The sequence below is a fragment of the Solea solea genome, chromosome 6 (genome assembly GCF_958295425.1).
Source record: "Solea solea chromosome 6, fSolSol10.1, whole genome shotgun sequence".
Classification (NCBI taxonomy): Eukaryota; Metazoa; Chordata; class Actinopteri; order Pleuronectiformes; family Soleidae; genus Solea; species Solea solea.
Window position 1 is genome coordinate 23006639 of NC_081139.1, and position 23242 is coordinate 23029880.

Below are 23242 nucleotides of genomic sequence, written 5' to 3' on the forward strand. Positions count from 1 at the left end.
GTGTGTGTGTGTGTGTTCAAGGCAATGTGGCATTTTAGGCGTCGCTCCCTCGCTGTGAAATTAGAAACAACAAAGCTACGACCAGAAAGAGGTTGAAATGTACTACCACCCTGTTGAGACAAATAGTGTTAGTGACAGGAGCAGTGGTCTTGCTGGACAGTAGCGTTTGCCAACAGAGATTAGGAAATAGCTGAGCAGCAGTGGATATCTGGAAAAGAAAACAATAACAAGCGGAAATTAACCTCTTGTCTGTTTTTGTTTGTTTCCATTCTCCTCTTTATTCAGTCCCACAGGACTGTAGATGTGTTATGTGTGTTAGTCACAGTCATCACAGGGTGATATTTTAGATACTGTAGATTAGGCCTGCCATAATTAATTAATATTATTTGATTACTAAATGAATCGCCAACAATTGCTTTGAGTGTGTTTCATATATATATATATATATATATATACATATATACACATTTGTCTCCCAAACCCTGAGATGATGATGTTCTCAAATGCCATGTGGAGCAAATAAACCAGAAAGTATTCACATTTAAGAAGCTGAAAAAACTGAAAAGAACTGACATTTAGAACTGAATGAAAATTATTTTAACCCAAATTTTACCCACTGGACCGATAAAACAAGTTCTCAGATGTTTCATCTTCTTAAATGTGGGTATTTGCTCCATATGACAAAGTCATCAGGAAAACTGAGCAATTTCTGTGGACAAAACGAGACATTTGAGAACGTCATCATTTCAGGGTTTGGTGAGACACGAGTAGCATTTTTCAAAATGTTCAAAAAACTGATTTATTGTCGGGTAAGACTCACTTCGAAGCTAACAGTGTGCTCTCTCCCTGCAGCTATGTGTCCGTCAGACCTCCAGCAGCTGTGGAAGGAGGTGGCTGGTGTGCAGAGCAGCGAGGAGGCCCTGAAACAGGCCGAAGGCCTGGACCTGAGCACCAACAGCTCCAATTCTACCTCAGCCTTCCCCAAAGCCGTCAGCACTCACATCCCTCTACACAGCCTGTCCAACGGACAGAGCCACACTCCAAAGAGAGACAGGTACAGCGTGTGAAAACACTTTAAACATAACACAACATGATGGCGTGTCTGTCCTCTGTGTGACCTCCAGTCTTTGTAATAAACACACACTTTTTCTATGGAGTGTTTTGACAAAGAAGCGTTTAGTTTTCAGCTGTTCTTTCATGTCCATGCACGTAAATGCAGCTACAAAACATGCACATGAAGCACACGTCCTCAGGGTGTAAACATCTACCAGGCTTGTTGGGTTCACTATGTTCTGCCAGCTTGCTGTCAACCACATGCCAGTATGGTATGGAGGGGAGGGTTGTGGACACAGGAGGAGGAGACAGAGACAGTGGCAGTCTTAGTGGGCTGTAAAGACACATTTCTCAGCAGGATATAGTGTGATGCATGTGGCAGTTGTATTTGTATTTGCATGCACACTGTGTCAGGGCTGTGGTGTTGGCTGCTCATGGGTTTGTCTCCATCTTTAAGAGCCAGACTGTTTGAGTGGATATCCTCCTTCACCAAGGCAGACAGCGGAGACGACCATGTCCCCCTTTACTCCAAAGGCAACCAACCCCCCAGCCAGTGAGTAGCACATTTTACGCTCACACTTACACACATGAGTGGACAAGACAGACCGACACACTGTAGGAGGGTTGTCTGAAGTGTCCTTTAGCACTGATTCACTCCTTGCTCTGGGGGTTCATTGTTGACCCTGACCTTTGACCGCATATTGGAAGGGGTCAGCATGGGTCGGCGAGTATTAATTAAAAAAAAGCTTTTAATAATTGATCAAACATGTCACACAGGCGTACACTATTGCTACAGTGTGCGTCTGGTATCCCAACAGATTTGACTGTGGTTGTAATGACTCCCAAAAGCACAACGCGGTTCAATCAGTTTACTCACAGAGATCTGATTACCGGGAAGACAGTGCAAATACACAGGCAAACGAATCCAACGAGGGGTGAGCCCAAATCACCATCAAATAACAGGCAGTTGTTCAAAAGAATAACTAAGGATGCTGGAATGCTAAGGTAGATGCTAGGCAATCTGGCAGAGCGCTGTGGAAAAGAAATGGTTCATGTACTGTGGTCTAATTGGGGAAACGAGCCACAGGTGTGGAGCAGATAATGACACCAGGTGAGGTGATTGCCATACACAATAGAGTTAATAAACCAGTCAACAAGCTGAGGTAATATTACAAACTCAAGACAATAGTAGTAGTAGTAATTTAAGGTTCGGTTTGATACGGTACATATAGTTTTTGCATTAAACAGCCCCAACCATAACATTTTTTGGCAGTAAAATGGTACGGTACAGTACTGTCATGGGTGGAGCCAGTCTAGCTCCACCCACCATCATTTGATGCCATCATTTGGGGTCATTGCACCGGTACAGCGTCGCGTTACGTGGCCATCGGGCACAGCGCACACCAAGTTAAAGGTACTGCTCTCAGTCAAAACCCAAGCCTGACCCAGGGCTTTAACATCCCAAACCCGTACCAAACCCAACCGTACCATGATGGAAACACAGTAAAAGAGGGGTGGTGTTATTGTGTTAGCCCGCTTAACTATTGCATGGTTGATGTGGAGCAGAATGTGGTTGCCAGAAGTTTGTCATGTCTGCTGTCTGAGTTGACTCAACCACAGCCAGCGCACACACACACACCTACGCACAAGACGCACACATGCAGATACACAAGATATACACACAGATATTCAACCCCAGCCTGCACATGTGATCAGGAAGAGGCAAAAAAGGAAAGCGACAGGCAGAGTGAGACACGTTTCCATCTGCGAGACAAATGGTTTTCGTTAGACAACCTTCTGATGTTGATTTGGGAGAATCCCCATCTTATCCCAGTCCACAAACACACACGCACACACGCACACACGCACACACACACAGTCATGTAAATATATATGGAGACAGCAGTTGCCGGCACGGGTCCAGGTTTGAACCACATGTGCTACTGGACCTGCCGCATACACACACACACACACACGGGCGCACACGCACACATATGCGGACGCTATTATTTTTCATCTCTCATAATCACACACAGATAAAAATACCCAAACAGTCGTTATTGTGCACAGATGAGCAGTGAACACACAAGCATGCACATACACATGAGCTCACCACAAAAGAACAACCAGCACATGACGGCAGCCGCTGCCAATCAGTCATGGCTGGTTGGTCTTGTGCCTTCTCTGTGTCAACTCCTGAAACATAAGAAGAACACACACCAACACGGACACACACTTGCACAACCACACACGCCAAGGACAGGAAAAAAAAAGGTCCCTGGGCTTTATAATGCGCCTCTGAGGTTGCTGGACCAATTCCCTTATTTGCCTGGCTTCTGTAACTGACCCCACTCTGCTCTATCTCTCACTCTGCACTTGGCTTAGTGCGCCGCGCAAACTAATGACTGCTAACCAGACTCAGATGGCTCTGTTGATGCTGCAGTTAGCTCCCTCTCTGTGTGTTTGTGCATGGAAGTGTGGCATACTAACGTTTTAATTCTTATTTCACTCGCAAACTTCCTCCTGTAGGTTATATCTAGAGTACATAAAGGTCCAATGTGTAACATTTAGGAGGCTTAAATGGAACCCATTAGTATGTTTGTATAAGCATATAATCAAGTTAATATATAACACGGTTTGTTTAGAGTAAGAATAAGAGAATAAGCATGTTATAAGGCGTTATGGAAGCGCCACTAATATCACAGGGTACCAATAATATCACAATACAACAATTCTGTGATAACACACTCATATAGCGATACATCACCATATCTGTCTAACTGAAGAAGAAACTAAATGTCTGTTTATTCACAACATAAAGAACAAAGTGCATAAAGTTGCATGTGGAAGGATGACGATATATCACCAAATCGATATTGTAACCCTAGTCACAGTTAAAGAGAAAGTGTAGAAAATGCTGCATCTTTTTGACTTTCCCTGCGACTCTCTGTCTGCAGTCATGAGGAACACGCCAGCTCCCATCCTCTCTACGGCCACGGAGAGTGTAAGTGGCCCGGCTGTGAAGCGCTGTGTGAGGACATGGGACAGTTCATCAAGTAAGTAAACAGCCACTGTGAAAGCATAGTCCACAAGAACATGTGTAGGTTGGAATTAACAGATGAAAACAGTGCACCGATGCTCCATAGAGATGTACCTGTAGCGATTTGAATTGTAAATTACAATTGACTGATTTGGAATTGATGCATAACTGCTCATTACATCGTTTGCCTGCATTCCAATTCCTGTATGTGTCATAGTGCTGTGTGAAAAAGAGGTTGTGGTGCAGTTTAACTGTCTTTGTCCGTGTTTACCATCTTTAAGGGACTTTAGATGCATCTGCAGTTGTCGATGTGTAGACTTGTATCCAAATTTCTTAATGATCATACAGCTAAACTCTGCTTTAGACCACAACTTTCTTCAATTTTATCATTTGGTAAAAAGCACAAAACCTTGTACTTTAAAAAAAAAGAAAGAAAAAAAAAAGCTCAACAACACTACCATCCAGTATTACTGTAGAAAAAGAAGAAGAAACATGACACATTCTCTTATTCACATTACCTGTAGGCACAGAGGAGGATGCAGAACAAAGCGGAGGTACAGTATGAGCTAAATGTAGAGCGCCAGTCACATATATCACTAGAGATATACATCACAAATTCATCAGTTGCAATCTGTTGCATCACACCCCCTCTGAAGAACACACAGCATATACACACAGGCCTATACATACATACATACATACATACATGCATGTGTCTTGTGTGTAAATTTTTATTTTGAGCATTACACGCAATCATCTTCTTTGTCCCTCAGCTAATTTTTTAACATTTTACTGTTGATGTTTTTGCACTTTAATGCCAGATAGAAGAAGTCATGTGAACATATAGGTTTGTTTTAAAGCTGGGGTGTCAAACTCAAATGTCCTAGTCTGCTCAGGAGGGGGGGGGGGGGGGGGGGGGGTGTCCAGAGAAAACAGTTCAGTGGCGGGTGAGCAATATGAGCTTAAAATTATAACACAGTATTCCATCATGATATCGCAGTACAGATATTTGTGTTGATATTTCACAGAATTTCAAAGTAAAATAAAATAAAATAATATCAGAAACAGAGAAATAAATCTAAACTAGTAAAGTAAATATTAAACCAAGCTTATATATGTGTTATTTGATAATAATTACAACTGAATGTATTATTATCACTATTGTAAAATTATTGCTAGCAAATATTAACATATATATAAGGAAAAGGAAGTTGCAGGCCGTGTTTTCATCATAACATGATTTTAAGTGAATGTGGGCCGCATGTGGTCCATGGGCCGCTAGTTTGACACCTCTGTTTTAAAGGGTCAGACAGATTTTTTATTTTTTTTTGCAAATAGACAGTTGGTCTTACTTCTGACTTATTCCCACCCTGCTTCCATATTCCTGCTGTTTTCATTCTGCACGTCTCTCATTGCTGTTATTTGCCAGTTTTGGGTGGATGCTGATGCAGTGTCTGGCCTTGACACTCTGTCTCACACACACACACACACAGGACAGTGGATTTCCCCGCGGCTGCCTCTCGAGCTTCTAATAAAGCCCTAAACAAACTCTAACTCTAATTATCTGGAACTTTTAGCTGTTTGAGTAGTGGGGATATTAATAAGCCGGGGTGATGAAATACACACCAACACACACACACATAACACCACAGATGTGCGCTTGGTGACTGCGATGGCATCGGACAGTCAGATCAAAGCTCGTAGGCAGGCTGGGAAAGTTTGGAGAGGAAAGCTGTTGTTTGGTGTCTCATTTCACATAGCCCCAGGGCAGATGGAAGGAGAGAGAGAGTGATAGCGTGTTTGTGTCTGTGTGTGTGTGTGTGTGTAAGAGGGAGAGAGAAAAAGAGAGAGATGGAAAAAAAAATAGAGTCAGTGACAGATAATTCTGTCAGTCCGACAGTGCGCTCCCTTCCAGCCAGCTTTAGTCATCGCCCCGGGAGAAAGAAGGGTAGAACAGAAGAACAGAGGAGGGGGACACTCCACTATTTGAGGCCTTTCTTCTCCTCTCCTCTCTCTGCCCACCTCTTCTCCCTCCCTTCTCCTTGTCCTCTGGTATAATACTCTGGTTGTGGTCGGTGGAGCTGGGTGTAATGTGGGTTAAAGCCTTGTCTGCCAGCACTTGGAGGAGTAAACAGAGCCTCATTGTCGGGACACATTGAAGAAAAAAAAAAACCCTGCTACTGTTTATGGCCCGGCTATAGAGAGAGGGGAGGGTTTTGGGGGGGTGGGGGGGCAGATTTTGGTTGGAATGAGTGTGAATCATAGCCATTCGGGGAGTGGAAGGGGTGAGTGGACAGAAGTACATGTGGGGAAGACGGAGAGATAACTTGATAGAGAGAGTGAGTGAAAGAGAGAGAGGGGTGAGATCATGTTTTTGTTATTATTATCGTGCACTTGTGTTGAGCCGTCTATCTGCCTGGATTAGCCATGCCATGACATCATTGTTTTTGTTTCATTTCTAGTCTTCGCCTGATATTGCCTAACATTATACTTCTTAAAGACACACACACACACGCACACACACACGCACACACGCAGTGTTCCTGATGTTCATTTTCACCGTGCATGTCAGAGAAGCAGCTTTTTGACGATTACAGAGATTAGAAGTTTTACAGCAACATGAAAACTCACTCTGATATTTCCCCGACCACAATGTCACACACTCAAACACACACCGGGCGAGCAGCAGCAACCTGTGAATAACCTTGGTGATGACAGAGGGGGGGGGGGGGGGGGGGGGGAAGGGATGAAGGAAGGGAGACAGGGGTGCACTGGGAAAGATCAGAAGGTCCTGGGTCCTCCCACACTGGAGGAAACAAACAGCGCCGCCATTCACACATACACACATCTGTGCACACCACACACACACACACGCACGCACACCAGTGTTAATAAGTGGAGTGGAGTTGAGCTAACAGAAAGTCTTAAGATAAGGCTCTGTGTGATAACACATGAGCTCACATCCAGGTGGTTGTCTTGGATCATGCCTCACTGAGCACCAGTGAAGTATACACACACAAAACACAGCTGCTGCGTCCTCCACTAGACAAAATAAACCTCCAAGATTATGATTTATTTATGTGTTACTGAAACGGCTCATAATTCAGTTTATAAAAACGCGAGAGGGGCCGAATTGTGTAACTTCATCATCAAGTGTGTTGACTTAAGTGTAACTCAGAAATCATCACTGGATTCGGACCAGCTGCACTTTGATCTTGATGCTCTTTATTTGTGGATATCAAGTTATTCCTTAAACGAACGACTGCTGATCCTCTCGTCTTTCACCCCCCCCCCCCCCCCCCCCCCTTTGCCTCCAGGCACTTGAACAATGAGCACGCCCTGGATGACCGCAGCACCGCTCAATGCAGAGTCCAGATGCAGGTGGTTCAACAGCTGGAGATACAGGTGAGTCACACACACACACACACACACACACATAGTCGCACAAACAAAGTCACAAAGACTTTTTTTTTCTTCAGCCAGTCAATGGCAGTAACTTGTCTGAGGCAGGGCAGAGTTTATGGAGAGCAGTGGAGCTTGTAATTTAAAAGGAGCAGTCGGCAGGGAAGCTGCCATCGCTGCTCCAATTATAAAGCTGCTCTGGTCACCAGCAACAGAGAGCGAGGCTGCGGGGGGAGGAGAGCGAGAGAGAGAGAGAGAGCGAGAGGAAGACACAAGCTAGAAAGTGGAGGACCAGGCTTTGTTTTTTACAGCGGTTCACAAACGCGACGCTCTTGAAACATCTGAATGCTCCAGTTAAAGCAAAACCAACACGGGATCAGAAGTGAACGGCACATATGAAAAGTTCCGAACAAAGTTCAAAATATAAAACTTGTGTGTCTTCCTCTTTTCTTGAGAACATTCGCACAGTGTGTGGGTGTCGCGGTGGGGGTGGGGCTCGGATTAGGGCGAGAGTTGTGTTTGGTTGTGGTAGTAAACAGCGTTTAGCTGAGCCCCTCACGCCGCCACCAGGGAACATAAAGTGACAGAGAGGCAGCTGGTGTCACATCACATCAGGACGACCATCTCTCCCTCCCTAACATGTCACTTCATCCCCCAGCAGTCCACAAGAAACCCACCACTCTATACACACACACACACACACACCTGTTTTTATGTTTCAGTGAGGACACATCATTGATATAATGCATTCCCCTTACCCTAACCGTAACCTAAACCCAATTCTAACCCTAGAATCAGCCCTAAAAGGTCTTTTAAGTTGTGGACTTTTTTTTTTGGACCTCACAAGGATATAAATACAAGAACACACACACAGGTTTGTGCAACTTTCCTTCATCTGGAGAGCTTAAGCAAAAGATTATCTCTAATCTTAACCTTAACCAGTTAATGCCTAACCCGAACAATTCAACTCTTAGCCCTAAACTTAACCAGCTCCTTCAAAGAGTTTCTGCCTCAGTAAAGAACTACTGGTCCTGACAAGATCAGTGTTTATGCCAGAAAAAAAGGTCCTAATGAGGTAACAAATACAAGTAAACACACCCACAGAGACTCATATTTCTCACATTTGCAATCTGCCACACCTCACTGCAGTGTGTGAATGTGCTAATGGAAACATCAGCTTTAGTTTTTGGATGCTGCATGTTTGTTTTCCAGTTCTCACACACGCACAAACGCAAAAAGAACACGCACACACGCGCACACACACACACACACACAGGATGCAGCGTTTCCACAGGCTGCAGTAGAACCTATTAAACGGCAGTTAACAGTGTCAAACGGGAACAAGTGTGTCTGCAGGCTAGTGTAAGTGTGTAAGAGAGCTGCGGGTGCAGAGGCAGGCTGACTCTGATATTCATCTCTCTGCCTGAGGTATAATAGTAATTGTAATTCTGTGTAAATTTCACAAAAAAAAGGTGTGTGTGTGTGTGCGTGCAGCCATTTATCCCTGTGTGTTTTACAGCTGGCGAAAGAGAGCGAACGACTGCAGGCCATGATGACCCACCTGCACATGCGCCCCTCAGAGCCAAAGCCTTTCAACCAACCTGTGAGTTCACAATCACTCCTTAAACCCTATATTGTGTGACATTTTTCTTCACCCGCTCACCCTGAGCTCCCACTGTTATATCTTATTCATATCCAGACTTCTTTTTTTATCAGTTTCTTTACTGCTTAACCTTCCTGGGATTTATCATCCCTCCGTTTTCAGTCTAGCTTGATATCTGCGCCCTCTACTGACCAACGAGGGTTTATAAATCACCTCCTATTCGGCGTGCTCTTTACTCTTCGTCTCCTCTTTCTCCTTCTTCTCCTCTGCGCGTCAAACTTCCCATGGTACAGTGTGTTTCGGGGCCCGAGAGAAAGCCATAAATTCCAGCCATTCACGGATTCAAACTGTGCCTGAGTCGAAGCCCAGTTTTACATTTGATTCAGCTTCTCTTTCTGTTCCTGTTCAGCTGTTCTGACAGAAAAAAAAGCCAAAGCGATCGCTCATAGTATTCTCAGCATGTGCCAATGAAACAGAAAGAAATATGATGTGTGTGTGTGTGTGTGCACACTGGTTGGCAAAGTTGTTACGCGGCATCTAATGAATATTTCATTATTCAGATTGACGAGGAGTCTTATTAAAATATGAAGATGTTGAAATTAATTGTCAATTAGAGGTGGAGTGTCTTAATTTGAGGGGATTTAAATGGGTGCAGCTGAATGGCAACGTGTGTGTGTGTGTGTGTATTGTGAGTCTGGATGATGTGTTGATCACAGGGGGATCAGCTGCCATTAACACCTAATGGCAAATCAGGAAGAGGCGTGTTCTGACACCACTGGAGAGGAGCCTTGGGGGTCAGGGATTGGAGAAGGAGGGGCAGGGGAGGAGCGTCAGGAATGGAAACAAAGCTTGGCCTCAATTAACAGGGTTCGACTGTTGCCGTGGTGATGTGGCAGGGTTGCGGCGTTAATGAAGTACCTGTTAAACAGCCCCGCCCCCTCCAGTCAGTGTAAATGGTACGGAGAGGGGGCAGCAGAGTAAAGAGATGGCAATTCACACATTTTACATACATAAAGGCAACACACACACACACACACACACACACAGACTGCGGTTTTAATTAGTCCTAAACTAGCATCCCTACAATGGCTGTCCCAGAGAGACCACAAGTAGTGGTTTTGTGTGTGCGTGCGTGTGCAAGGCTCTGCCTAATTGGGCCACATTAGTCCGCGAAGACTTTGCCATCTCCGAGTGCACGTGTGCGTTCCCTTCGTACAAACATGCTGTCGTGTGGTTTTGTTTTTGGAGGCTCAGGGTTAATTGCAGCCAGTTCTGTGTATATAAATATATGTACAGTGCATGTTTAGTGTGTGTATATATGAGTGTGTGTGGTTCTGAGCGCCGATGTCGGTTGGTTTTGGGGAATCGGTACTAGACAGAGATTCTCAGGGAGTGCTGATGGCTTTATTTTTTTAATGTGAGCGGGAATTAAACATCAGTGGTGTTTCCTGGATATACAGTAGCTCTCCATACTGCTCGAGGTTAAATCGTTTCAAATTAATGGGTGGAACAATTCTCTATTATCAGATAATAGTTGCTCTTGGCCCGAGAGTGGTTTCATCACGCGTGTGCAGCGTGACTGGCAGAGCGCCGTTCTGCCACTGTGTTCATATTCTTGTGCAACTGGAAGCTGAAAAACAATTGTTTTGAAACATATTCCTGGAAGAGACGTGTGATGTGTGTGGCACAAACAAATGCTCTAATGCATTGGTATCACCTGACCGTGATCTTATCTAGAACCACGTTTCCTTGTAAACAGCAGCCGCACTTAGCAGATGGTGAACCTTTAAGGTAAACATATAAAAAATCCATTTCATGTCCCTGCACTAAAACTACCCCTTGCACTTTGGACAGAAACACTACCATTTTTATGTTTAAAAAGGTAAGAAAATGTAGCCCCCCTTTGGTCTGCAATGGAAAATGTCTCACCTTATATTTAATCTGTATTTCTGTTTTTAAAAAGCGAAATTAAAGATCTCTGTGTCGATCTGTGACTCCTTCCAGCTGAACCTGGCCTCCAGTGGCTCCCTGTTGAAGCGGGACAGCGATGCCTACCCAGAGGGTCTACCCCACCCCCCCACTTCGGCTGCCACCCCCATCACGCCACTGCGCCAGGGACCCTCGGTCATCAGCTCCTCGAGCCTGCACTCACACTCCCACACGCACGGTGTCGGGCCCATACGTCGGCGCAACTCCGACAAATACTGCACCCCCATCGCCTCAGGTAGACATTTCCCCTGATCGATTAACTGATTTATAATAAATTCAAATTATGTTGTTTCTTTTTTTTTGTTTTTTGTTTTTTTAAATCAAGCACTGATGTGGTTCTTTTCACAAATTTCCTGGCAAAAGCACTTAAGTCTCATTTAGCTGTCAGCTCGCACTTGTACTGAGCTAAAGCTATAGTTTTAATTTCAGCTATTATATTTAAGTATGTGGATTAATTCATATTACTTCAAATGGTGTGGAGGCACAAAGAATAATGTCAGACAAACTAGACATGTCTTAGATTTGTCATTGTTAATTTGATTGATTAACATCTACATTGTGTTTTAGTTGCTTTTACACGACACTGCTAATTCATCCACACCAGCTGAGTTCTGACGATCCTGTCTTGTTTCTCTCAGAGCTGGCTCAGAACTGTGAGTTCTACAAGAACGCTGATGTCAGGCCTCCCTTTACCTACGCCTCTCTCATACGTCATGTAAGTCTCCCCTTTGATCCCTTCTGCCGTCTCTCTCCTCTCTCTCTCCATCTGTGTTCCCGCTCTGACTTTCACTCTGCTCTCTTCCTGTCCTCAGGCCATTCTGGAGTCCCCGGAAAGACAGTTGACTCTCAATGAAATCTACAACTGGTTTACGCGGAAGTTCGCTTATTTCAGGAGAAACACAGCCACGTGGAAGGTAAAGACATGTGCTTCACAGTGACTCGGTTAAATGCTTTGAAAAAAACGAAGCAAACGAACACCGTTTAATGTAAATATCAGTAAACAGAGATAGAAAGCAGACTAATTAACCACGTCGTTTGTAGTTTAGTTTAAATGGTGGTGAAAATGAGACGCAGCGTATTTAGAGAGCGATAGTGTGGGCTTGCGGTTGTGACTCAATCAGCTTTGCTAATTGCCTGCAAAGTAAATGTGTGGTCTGTGTGTTCGCTGATGAAGCTCCTACGACCCAAGTTAGATGCCTGCCGAGATTTGTGGCGACCACAATGAGAGAAGCTGTGGGGGGGGCGATGGGGGGGTTACTGTAGTACTAAACACTGTGGTCGAGCCAAATGACTCACCCACACTGGAATCACTCAGAAAACGATTCAAGTACAAGGAATACACAAATTCTTCCCCACGTTTTCTTATTTCTCACTTCATACATGACACATGAAGAGTCGGCCCTCTCATCCCAGTAGAACCAGTAGAACCAGTAGAAATGCACATACAAATTTGGTGCACACACACACACACACACACACAGGTAAAATGTTCTATTGTTCCTCCTCATCTCTCACTTTCACACACACACACACACACACACTCACACTCTTGGCCTGATCCCACTATCGTAGGTGCTGACCCATTTCTACAGAAACCTCATATTAATTTGAGTGTCAGTTCCTCCAGAGAGAAGGAAAGTGGGAGAATGAGCAAAGGAGGAATGGAGAGATCAGTGGAGGAGGAGGAGGAGGAGGATGTGGAGGAGGGGTGAGGAGAGACCCCTCTGCCTTCTGCTAATAGCCCTAAACCATGGAGGGAAGGACTGGGAGGGCGACGTGGTGTGGAGAGGGTTAAGACGCGAGGCAGCCTGGAATATCATCACCTCCTCATCTGACTTTTATGAATTTTAACTATTAATGTCTGGCGTCTGCTTCCTGTGCTGCTGGCCTCGCAGACCTTTAAATATAGCCCCGGCGTGGCCTTATGTATTTATATAGCAGCCCGGTGAGTCAAATGGAGCCGCACAGATGTATGTCCTTTAATAAGCCATTATATTTCATGAGGGGAGCAGGCCGGTGTCACAGTGTGGAAGTCATTGATCAGAGGGAAACGAAGAAGGGGAAGTGAAGAAGGAAGAGACAAGAGAAAGCCAGAGAAAAAGAGGAGGAGAGATGTTACTTTAAGGTGCTTTGTGTTGAGTCGGAGGCCTAGAAGAAGAGCTTTCATCTCCGTTTAGTTTACAGTCTATTTCGTTTTTAAACACTTGGACGTTACCTGTTTAAAAGATGATTTATTTTACATATAATAATACTAGAATTTCTAAGATATAAAGGGGTAATTGTTTTTTTTTGCCTTGCTAGTACTTGAATATGAGACTTTCGTTGTCAATAAAATAACTTTTATTTGTAACAAGAGTGTTTTCAAAGCGCTGTGTTGCTAGATTTTTGCTCGAGACAGGAATTTCTTTATGAATGTACAGTTTTATTTGCCATCTAATCTATGCCAGGAGCCCCATCCCATCCCATCCCAGCATGCAACAGGCAGACTTATCATCACAATGCTCATATATATTTACTGTCCCCCCGTCTGCTTCAAGATTCTGTCCCTCTCTGTCTCTCTCAACCTGAGGGAGAGGAGATGAGTGGCACCTGTGCTGTGACCTACTGTAAATGACTGCTAATGTTTTAACTGGGAGAATTAGGCTTTCATCACGGAGACAAATGCAAATAGCAGAGCAATAGCAGTGTGTGCGTGTGTGTGTGTGTGTCTGTGTGTGTGTGTTTGCACTGTCAGGGTGGCGGGCAGAGATTGGGGTCAGACTCATTTACAAAACTTAGCATCACAGCTCGGGGGGTTGAGGGGATGCGGGGGAGAAAGGGTTCCTCTGCTGATTATGGCTTGTGTAATTACGTGTGTGTGTATTTGTGTGCGTGTGTGTTTGTGTGTGTGTGTAATTATGGCGAGGAGTGATGCATGCCCGGCCTGTCCCTCCCTCTCGGCTTAGAACAGCGTGTCAGAGAGAATATGCAGGATTTAATTATAGACGAATTAAAATTGGTAATGAAATTGGGCATGAACAAACTACAAATAGCAGATGAAAAGGGAGGCCTGTCCCTGGGGGGTGAGACAAAGATAGCGGTGTGCCTGCCTGCCTGCCTGCCTGTCTGAGTGTGTGTGTGTGTGTGTGTGTGTGCGCTGATGAAAATTCTGAGATAAATTGACTGCTACCACAGAACGGCTGCCTTGTATTAGCACGGTACATAGAACTACAGTATCTACACGTTTATAAGAAGAAGCAAAAAGGACATCGATTTCTCAAGTGACACTTTGGAAAAAGTAACCGGTCAAAGAACAACAGCAAATAAATATTCTGGTCATTTGAGGGTCATTTTTAAGTAAAAGCGTCTTAAATAATTGATCTTATATCTGTGTAGTGACGTACAACACAATATCTTAGGTTTTGAATATCGTCATATAGGGATATTGTCATATCTTGTTTTAAAAGCTGTCGCACGGATAGTCCTTATAATAATCATATTGAATAAATTAGTGAAATACACTAAATATAAAAAAAAATCATATTAATTAGGAAATACATGCAATTGACAAAATGACTTAATCACTTCAAATTTAAGCCTAATTTACAATTTGATTGTTTCTAATAAATGCAAATGTCCTTCGTTTAACATGAAAAAAGTATTTTAACATGTGATACAGATCATAAAGAGTAGATATTTTATTATAGTTTATCGTCACTCTTTGAGAATCTCAAAAGGAAACTTATTTCTATATATTGATATATCTCATATATCGGGAAATAAAGACATAATGTCAAGATATTATTTCTTTATTGAAGCCATGGCTCCCAGCTTTATGAGGTTATCTGTGTATTTCAGGGAATGTACGTCACTTGAAATTCAAATTCTTCTTCTTTCTCCCTCCCTCCCTTTTTCCCAGAATGCTGTGCGCCACAACCTGAGTCTGCACAAGTGTTTTGTTCGTGTTGAGAACGTGAAGGGGGCCGTGTGGACTGTGGATGAAGTTGAATACCAAAAGAGGAGACCACCAAAGATGACCGGGTAAGAACACACACACACACACACACACACACACACGTTTGAGCTGAGTGTGATACGAGTGTGAGCTTATGGGTGCTGGCACTATGATTGCCTAAATGGTCCCTCTATTATTACCAAGAGGCCAACTCAGCAGTCACAGAAGAAAACAGAAGGATGCTGACTTATCGTCATGTGTGTGTGTGTGTGTGTGTGTGTGTGTGTTTTCCCTGTTTGTCGACACCATTAGTAAGCAGCTGTGTGAGATGTGAGAGCGCAAAAAACCTTGTTAGCGTGTGTAAACAGATGTTCTCTCCAACCGCCAAAGAAACCAGGGATAATTACGCGCGTGCGCGCACACACACACACACACACACACACAGACACACACACCTGCACACCAGATATGAGATCATTTGTATGTGTTTTAGCACCTGTTTCCAATCTGTGAATCTTTCTACTTGTAACGAACATAACAAACATACAACAAATACATTTGTCTGAGGGCTTTGATTGAGGTGACATCTCTCAACATGTGCTTTTAATCTGTGATTCGCACCCCTCTCTCTCTCTCTCTCTCTCTCTCTCTCTCTCTCTCTCTCTCTCTCTCTCCTTCTGTCTCAAACACACACACATTCACCATCTCTCTCTCTCTCTCTCTTTGTTTGTGTGTGTGCAGAAGTCCCACTCTGGTGAAAAACATGATTTCAGGCCTGGGCTTTGGATCCCTAAACGCCAGCTACCAGGTAAGAAAATGCCCTCTGCTCTCTTCCATCGCTCTCCCCCCCCTCCCCGCCTCACTCTCTCTCTCTCTCACACACACACACACACACACACACACACACACACACAGAGCAGCCAATGGCAATCAAGGGCACAGATATCAATTCCCTCTCATAATTAGCAGATTCCCTAACGACGCTCACGCCACCTCCTCCCACACCAACACACATTCTCACCTCCCAACTCACTTTCTCACACATGCACCACCCCCCACCTCTGCACACACACACACACACACACTTGACCCATCTCACACCGAACCCACAAGCGCATGCAATTTTTGCAACTCAGATGATTTATAGCGTCAAGTAGTTGTCAATTAAGGTTACCGCATTAAATTATCCCCTGTCCCAGAAAATCCATCTCTGAGCCAATGAGAGTTCTCCTCCTTTTTCTATTCTTTTTTTTTTTTTTTGTGCTGCCCTGTAAGAGCGTAGGTGGGGTCGAGCTCACATCTGCAAACAGCTGGATGTGAATGTGGAGCGCAGTGACAGAAGCCGCTCCTGTTGATTCAGTTGTTTTCTCTTCTGTTTCACTGCTGGTTTGTGTTGGAGTTGAGGTTGTGGCTCCGTCTCAGTCGTTCTTGTACTTCCATGTGAACACATGTGCACAATTGCTCATGTGGAGGACTGCAGGGACTCCAGCCATGATGTGGAAACTACTGTATACTACTGTATACAAGTGCCCCCTAGTGGTTCTTTAAGTACACTAACAAGTTAGTTGGTTCAAATGCTGCTCATGTGGAAGAGCTATCACCAGTACAATGGTCTCTATTATTAAAATACATTCAAATCAAGCAGAGTTCTATGTTTGAAAGTGCATGTACGCCTTGCTCCGGGTTAAAGCTTAATTTGATTTGATGTTGTGACTTGCAGGCGGCTCTAGCAGAGAGCAGTCTGTCCCTGCTCAACAGTCCTCAGATGATGAGTCCTCCGTCTGCAGCCAGCCTCAACATGCTGCACGTGGGCCACGACGATGTCAGTTCCACCGTGGAGCAGGTCAACAGCAACGGCAGCTGCAGCCCCACACTCAGCCCTCAACAGTACAGGTACACACCACACACACACACGTACACATGTGTAACTACATGTCTGCAAAAATGATCATTATCTTGCTTCTATTCATGGATGAATTCATATTTGTGATCATAAGGGAGCGGCCTCTCCTCAGAGTACACGTGGGAGTCCAACAGAAAGATACTCAAGGCTTTCCAGTGTTTGAAAGCTTTGAAAACAAGTGTTTTTTTAGGAGTGCCTCACATGCCTCACACTTCTAATTCTTGGACTCTCCCTCTAAGATCCAAAGGATTCTCCTTCATTATTGTGAATTTTTAGATCGAATATTGCTTTTATCCTTGGTGAGCACACATTTTTTACAGATTTGTTTTTGTGACCCTATTGTTGTTTAAAAAAATACAACCTTTAGAACACAGAGCATTTCAGCTGCTTTTTTCCATTAGTGTTAAACGTGCAGTATATACAGAGGCAATAAAGAGCATCTTATATCTTTCTTTCAGCAAAATCTAGACAATCTGACGAAATTTATTTTTCATATCCACCAACTATATAAACACACCTGAGCAAAAAGTACTCAGAATGTTTAAAATCGGATTGAATTTGTAAAAATATGGAAATGCTTCACAGTTCAAAGTTCACTCGGCTCTTTTTTTATGAACAAAAATAAAATAAAAATGTTTTGTGACTTCTGCACAATTGTTGCTACTTTAAAACACTAGTAAAATGTGATAAAAAATTAATCATAACTTAAGAAGAAGATGAACAAAAAAACATTTTGAAAGCCTGAATATGTGACCTGAAATGAAACAATCAAGGTGAATTATTATGTTAAAATGCAGACTCTCAGCTTTAATTTGAGGGATTGAACAAAATAATTGCATTAACCGTTAAATTGTCCATTTTTAGGGGCCCAGAATTAATAGAACAAATCATGATATCAAATCAAATCATGATAAATTAAAGGCTTGTTTTATTACTGAATACTACTGAATTATCTGCTTAGTGAGGTGAAAAGCCTTACCTGGCCATGAAAGTGCAATTGTACAATTATTTTTAAGCCCCTAAAAAATTATAGAATTAATAGAATTAAGTAATACAATGAAAGATGTAATAAAAACATGTATTTATTTTAAGCTATTTTTATTGTTAAGCTTTATGGCAAAAGGTTTGTATGAGAAGTAGTTAAAAGATGAAGTCAGTGGCTCTTATTTTGAAAGCCAAATAGAAAGGAAATGGTGCTGTGTAAGATTTTCTAAAACGTCCGGTCAGCTGGTTCCTGGTTCATGTAAGGATCCTCCACGTCCCTGTTGTTTTGACACAAACATGTATTTTATTTAATAAGAATAACCGCTAAATGAAAGACAGCATTCAGAACGTGCTTTTGTCTGATAAGAATAATTAAACGATAACAAGAGATAACATGAATGACGGAACATATTACAAAAACGTCTATTCTATCAGAATCACTGCTTTAAATAAAAATATTAAATACAAATTTAAAAATGTATATTTGTTTTTATTAAAGAGAAATACTAAGAACTTAATATAACACTGTTTTAGAACAAAGCGGGTTCTCTCTGAAGACCTCCGACATTCAGAGTTCCAACTACGAATGGAACGCACCAATATTTCTTTGTTTCAAAAAATGCCACTTTATTAACATAATGCTAGCTAATCCAGATGACCTCGTGTAAACGACTCAGACGTTACTGGTTGGTTAAATCCACATGTTGGTTTTGCTGATGTCCACCTGCTCTGTCCTTCAGCCACCAAGTGCATGTGAAGGAGGAGCCCACTGAGTTGGAGGAGGACTGTCGACCAATTTCTCTCCTGGCTGGAGTCACACACAACCTGCCGCTGCCAAGTGACGAGCGCGACCTGGAGGAGGACCTTCCCACCGAGGAGCTGGAGTAGGACAGGTCCACGACGGACCAGAGGGACGGGACAGAGTGAGATCCATCCCCGCATCCCTCTCGTCGGTGTGAAGAGGAAGAAAAAGTACGCTTATGAGAAAAGAGAGAAGAAAAAAGAGAATGTTTTTTTTGTTGTCGTTTTTAAGAAAATGCAAGCAACCAAGGATGACATTGAGAAACTCCAAACAGGGTTAGATGACCTCCGTTACTTTCAGACGCAAAAAGAAGACTGTGGAGCTGCTTTACCTCCATGTGTTTTGTTATCCCCCCCCCCCTCCCCCAACGCTTGTTTCAGAGGTGTAACACCACTTATTACATACACACTCACACAAATACGCACACAGACACACTCAAGCCGCGGCTCCTTTTTCCTCGCTGGGAACGTCAGCCTCTGCGTAGAGACCTCTGTTCTCCTCGTCCCGCCACACTGCTCTGCACAGACCCTCCTCACTGCTGGCTCTTTTAGATGACACAAAGAAAAAAAGACACACAAGTTCATGTGTATATAGATTTGGAAGCAGTCATCAGGGGCTGTGCAGTATACCTCTTCTCCCTCTTTGAGTCAATCACTTTTCGCTTTTTTTTTATTTGGTTGAGACGAAACTGTCGGGCTTCGAGATATAGGTAGGAAGGAAGGAAGGAAGGAAGCGTGCTTTCAAAGATTACCTCCAGCAGTGCTCCAACACCTCTGCACACCAGGCTCCTGTCCCCAAAGTCTGTGCATGAGCCCTCAGCGAGGCTGATTCACCAGAGGCGGCGTGACCCGCGGTCTGTGCCAAAACTTCTGCCCCCCCCCCCCAGCAAGACATTTAATGATGGACATCTTTGCTTCTACGTGAGGGATAAAAAAAAAAGACGTACTCCAACCCACCTCCATCCCAAACTCTCCCCCTACCCCCCCCCAGGAATAGGACATTTGGTGCTGTCCTTCTCTTCCCCTCTGATGGAGTGATGAGCTTGGAACATTTAACGAACAAGAGGGAAAAGAGAGGAGGCGGATGACACAAGAGGGAGGGAGCATCTACAGAAATATTGTGACTAAAAAAAAGAAAATTGTTCATGATTATGGAATATAACAAGAAAAAAACGTGTGGTAGCTTTTGTCATTTCCTTTTTATTTTTTATTTCACGTTATGTTGATGATGTTATTATCATTTTTTTTCCTCGAGGATCAATATTTCCACGGTGACGTTCCATTTCGACGTACCTTTTCTAAGAATGCTGTTTTTTTGCTTTTGTATTGTGATTTGTTTGATTTTCTCTGACTGTTCACACCATTCCATACGAGTATTGGCAAGAAAAAAAAGAAAGAAAGAAAAGAACGCGCAGTATTGTCCGAACTTGTGATAACCGACCCCTGACTCCTGCCCCTCTCCTTTTCTGTCCCAGGTGTAGCAGACAAGACATTTGGAAATAGCACTTAAAAGTTTCCATTATCCAGACAGATTATTTAACAGCTGAATATTGTTTTTCTTTCTCATTCACTTGTTTTTTCCGTTGTGTATTTAGTTGAGGAAGTATCAGTAATGCTTTAAAAATATATATATATTATTACTGCGGTCAGAGAATACCTCATCCCACAAAAGGTTCTGCCTGGAACTGTGTCCAAATTGATAAAGAAATAAGGGGGGATTCTTTCTGTGGGACACCAAATGTGGCAACTCTGCTCGGCTTCAGATTCAAAGCTCTATGGTTGTTATAGTTACTGTGTAGAAGTTATCTACCATTCACTGTGTGAGTTTGTGTTCAAGGAATAGCACGTGAGATTTTCTCTTCTTTTGTTGGTTTCTTTGTTTTCTGTGAGCATAAAAAGCATTACTTTTCGCTACAGTGCCATACCAAATTTAACATTTACTTTAATCTGTTTAATCTGCTTGTTCCCGTTTTTATTTTTGTTACAGGTAACCAAAGAAATACGTAGAAAACCAAAAACCCTGTAGTTTATTTTGCCCTTGTTGAGTTTCTTTTCTTTTTTTTTTTCTTTCTTCTTCTTTTTCTTAAAGAGCCGGCCAAAAGACAACAAACCAGGAGTTTGAATTCCTATTATTGTATTCTCATAACTATTGTGTTGAAATGATACATGACTTACAGTGCTGACCATTCCAAAAACCAAAGTGTGCAAAGCAAACTAGACTTTGGAGACATTAAAGCTTTTACAGAAGTGTTTATGAATAACTCACATTTAGGTAAAGAGGCCAAAAAGCTTAGTATTAACACACACCACAGTCGCACAGTTCCTCTGAAGACAAAAAGACAGGAAAAAAGCACTTAGAAGTTAAAACTCTCAGGCTAAACTTTGTTCTAAACAATCTTAGGATTGGCCCTTCTTATATGAGCAGACCTAAAAATAAGCACTCTCGAGGCATTTGAACAAAATCTGCACCTTTCAAGTTCAAGATTTTAAACAGCATTTGGCTTAAGGAGCAATTTTCTTCTGGTGCTGTCATGAGAATTATTATTATTATTTTTTTTTTTTTAAATGGAGCAAAAAACATGCCCTGATAAAACTGTATGTCATATTTAAAACAGGGACTAATAATGAATCTCCTAATGAAGATTACATTAAAGAGGGAACAATTGAAATCAGTGAAAATATACCAGTGTAAGAGGAGGACGACCAAGGGGCGTCATGTTAGTCAAAGTTGGGTTCATATTTTCATACTTTTTTCAAACTGTCTCTTGCACTTGTGACAATTTCTTTCTTATTTAATGAAAAACAAAAAAAGAATGACCTTTCCGATGACTTTGTGTTCAAACAGGACTGTTTCCTGTCACATTAGAGACTGATTTCTAACAAAAGTACAAAGTGGCAGACATCAAGACATCTTGAAACAAGATTAAAAAAAAAACAAGAACCAAAAATAACACTACCTCCTTTTTCGAAACAGTTCAACACATAGCCAACGGGAGACTGAACTCTCTGACACACCTTTTTTTTTTCATCCATTCTTCCTTGATGATGATAATAATAATAATGATAATAATAATGAATGCCAAAATTGTGTTACGCTTACTGTATGACTGACAAACAGAGCTATTTGGTGGATCCGGACAAGCCCCCCACCCCCTCCACCTCGCCCACCCACCACACCCCCGACACATCTGCTTGAGCCCAAAACCACAGAGATGTTTCACTTTTCATGGAATTTAAAAATGACTACCTCTCCTCAAGCCACATCTCTATGTCTCAAAGTGTGTTGTGAAGAGCTCGCTACAATATAATATAAACGTGTTCTATCCGCTGTGTGAAACCAACGTGAACAGCCTCCGCTGTTACGTGTGCGCCGGTGAGGGCACGATGGTCGTTAATGGTTACGCCGCGTGGTGTTGCAGGAAGCAGGTGAGGACACATAGGACGCATAGAAGCAGGGCTATGGGTTAGTGCAAAACACAGGCTCTGACCATCCAGATATCCAAAGACCACCACCAACACAGCAGTACCCCCCCCATCACCAAAACATCTCACAGAGATGCAGAGAAGACAAAAACACACACACACACTCGTCACTTGTTAAAAAAAAACACAAATCTAAACCAAGAGGAACTGCTGCATACAGTACATAGATGATCTCTGACTCGTGCTTTAAGGTACACTTGTAAACAAAGCTGTTTTATAAAGATGTAGATTGTTCACAGGTCACCATGTAAGACTTCTGTTTTCTTTTGTTTTTGTTTTTGTTTGTTTTTCTCCAGCTTTGCCATAACATGATGTATTCCTGTATATTAGTGCTTGACTTATCTCTCCAGGGCATTCTTCTCATTGTGATTTTCTTTTCTTTGTTTTTCGGGTTTTCTTTCTCCTGTTTAGCTATTGTAAAGCTTTCAGCTCTGATTCCTATCCTGTACTGCTAATGCTGAAGTATATGTATTTATCATATTAAGTGCTGCAGATATCTTGGTTTTAATAGTTTTTTTTTGTTTTGTTTTGTTTTGTTTTTTTCAGTTTTTCATAAAACGTCTGGGACGCTGATTTTCTAAGTGTATTATCTCTAAAAAAAAATTTAAAGATTAAAAGTTAGATCAGTGGTTTAGGTAACACCTGTTTGTATATTTATCTTAGCTAGGTCTATTTTGATACTTTTTTGTCTCTGTACTGCATTTATGCATTTTTACGGAAAGAAAAGAAGAAAAAAAACAAATGGAAAACAAAACTAAAAAGTTACTTCATCATGTATCGATACCTCAGAAGGACTTTTTCTCTAAGACAGGACCAAAACCTCCAAAAAGAAAAAGAGAAAGAGGAAAAAAAAGAGGAAGAATATGTAGCCCCTCTCTTGCTTTAAAAATGCAGAGCTCTAGAAAGGTATCGGTCCTTTCAGGTGCCAATAAATGTCCCAGCTCCCTGTGACCCTTGACCCCCGACCCCCATCATTCCTGTGCCGAACTCGGACCCGCAGAGCTGTCGGTCATCTGCAGGTGACGCTGGCACACCTGGCTGGTGGTGACC

General features: G+C 42.7%; 1 protein-coding gene across 3 annotated transcripts in view; it reads left to right on the forward strand.

The window, feature by feature from the left end:
* Positions 1–21523, forward strand: part of foxp4 (forkhead box P4) — a 92305-nt gene extending 70782 nt beyond the window's left edge. For all 3 annotated transcript variants that reach the window (XM_058630759.1, XM_058630760.1, XM_058630762.1), the window contains 12 exons: positions 853–1054; positions 1511–1606; positions 4011–4109; positions 7411–7498; positions 9015–9098; positions 11103–11322; positions 11726–11802; positions 11900–12001; positions 14986–15107; positions 15763–15829; positions 16742–16914; positions 18649–21523. In XM_058630759.1, coding sequence (XP_058486742.1) covers positions 853–1054; positions 1511–1606; positions 4011–4109; positions 7411–7498; positions 9015–9098; positions 11103–11322; positions 11726–11802; positions 11900–12001; positions 14986–15107; positions 15763–15829; positions 16742–16914; positions 18649–18796 — 1478 coding nt within the window. In that variant the 3' untranslated portion in view covers positions 18797–21523. The remainder of the gene's footprint in view (positions 1–852; positions 1055–1510; positions 1607–4010; positions 4110–7410; positions 7499–9014; positions 9099–11102; positions 11323–11725; positions 11803–11899; positions 12002–14985; positions 15108–15762; positions 15830–16741; positions 16915–18648) is intronic.
* Positions 21524–23242: the final 1719 nt, after the last annotated feature.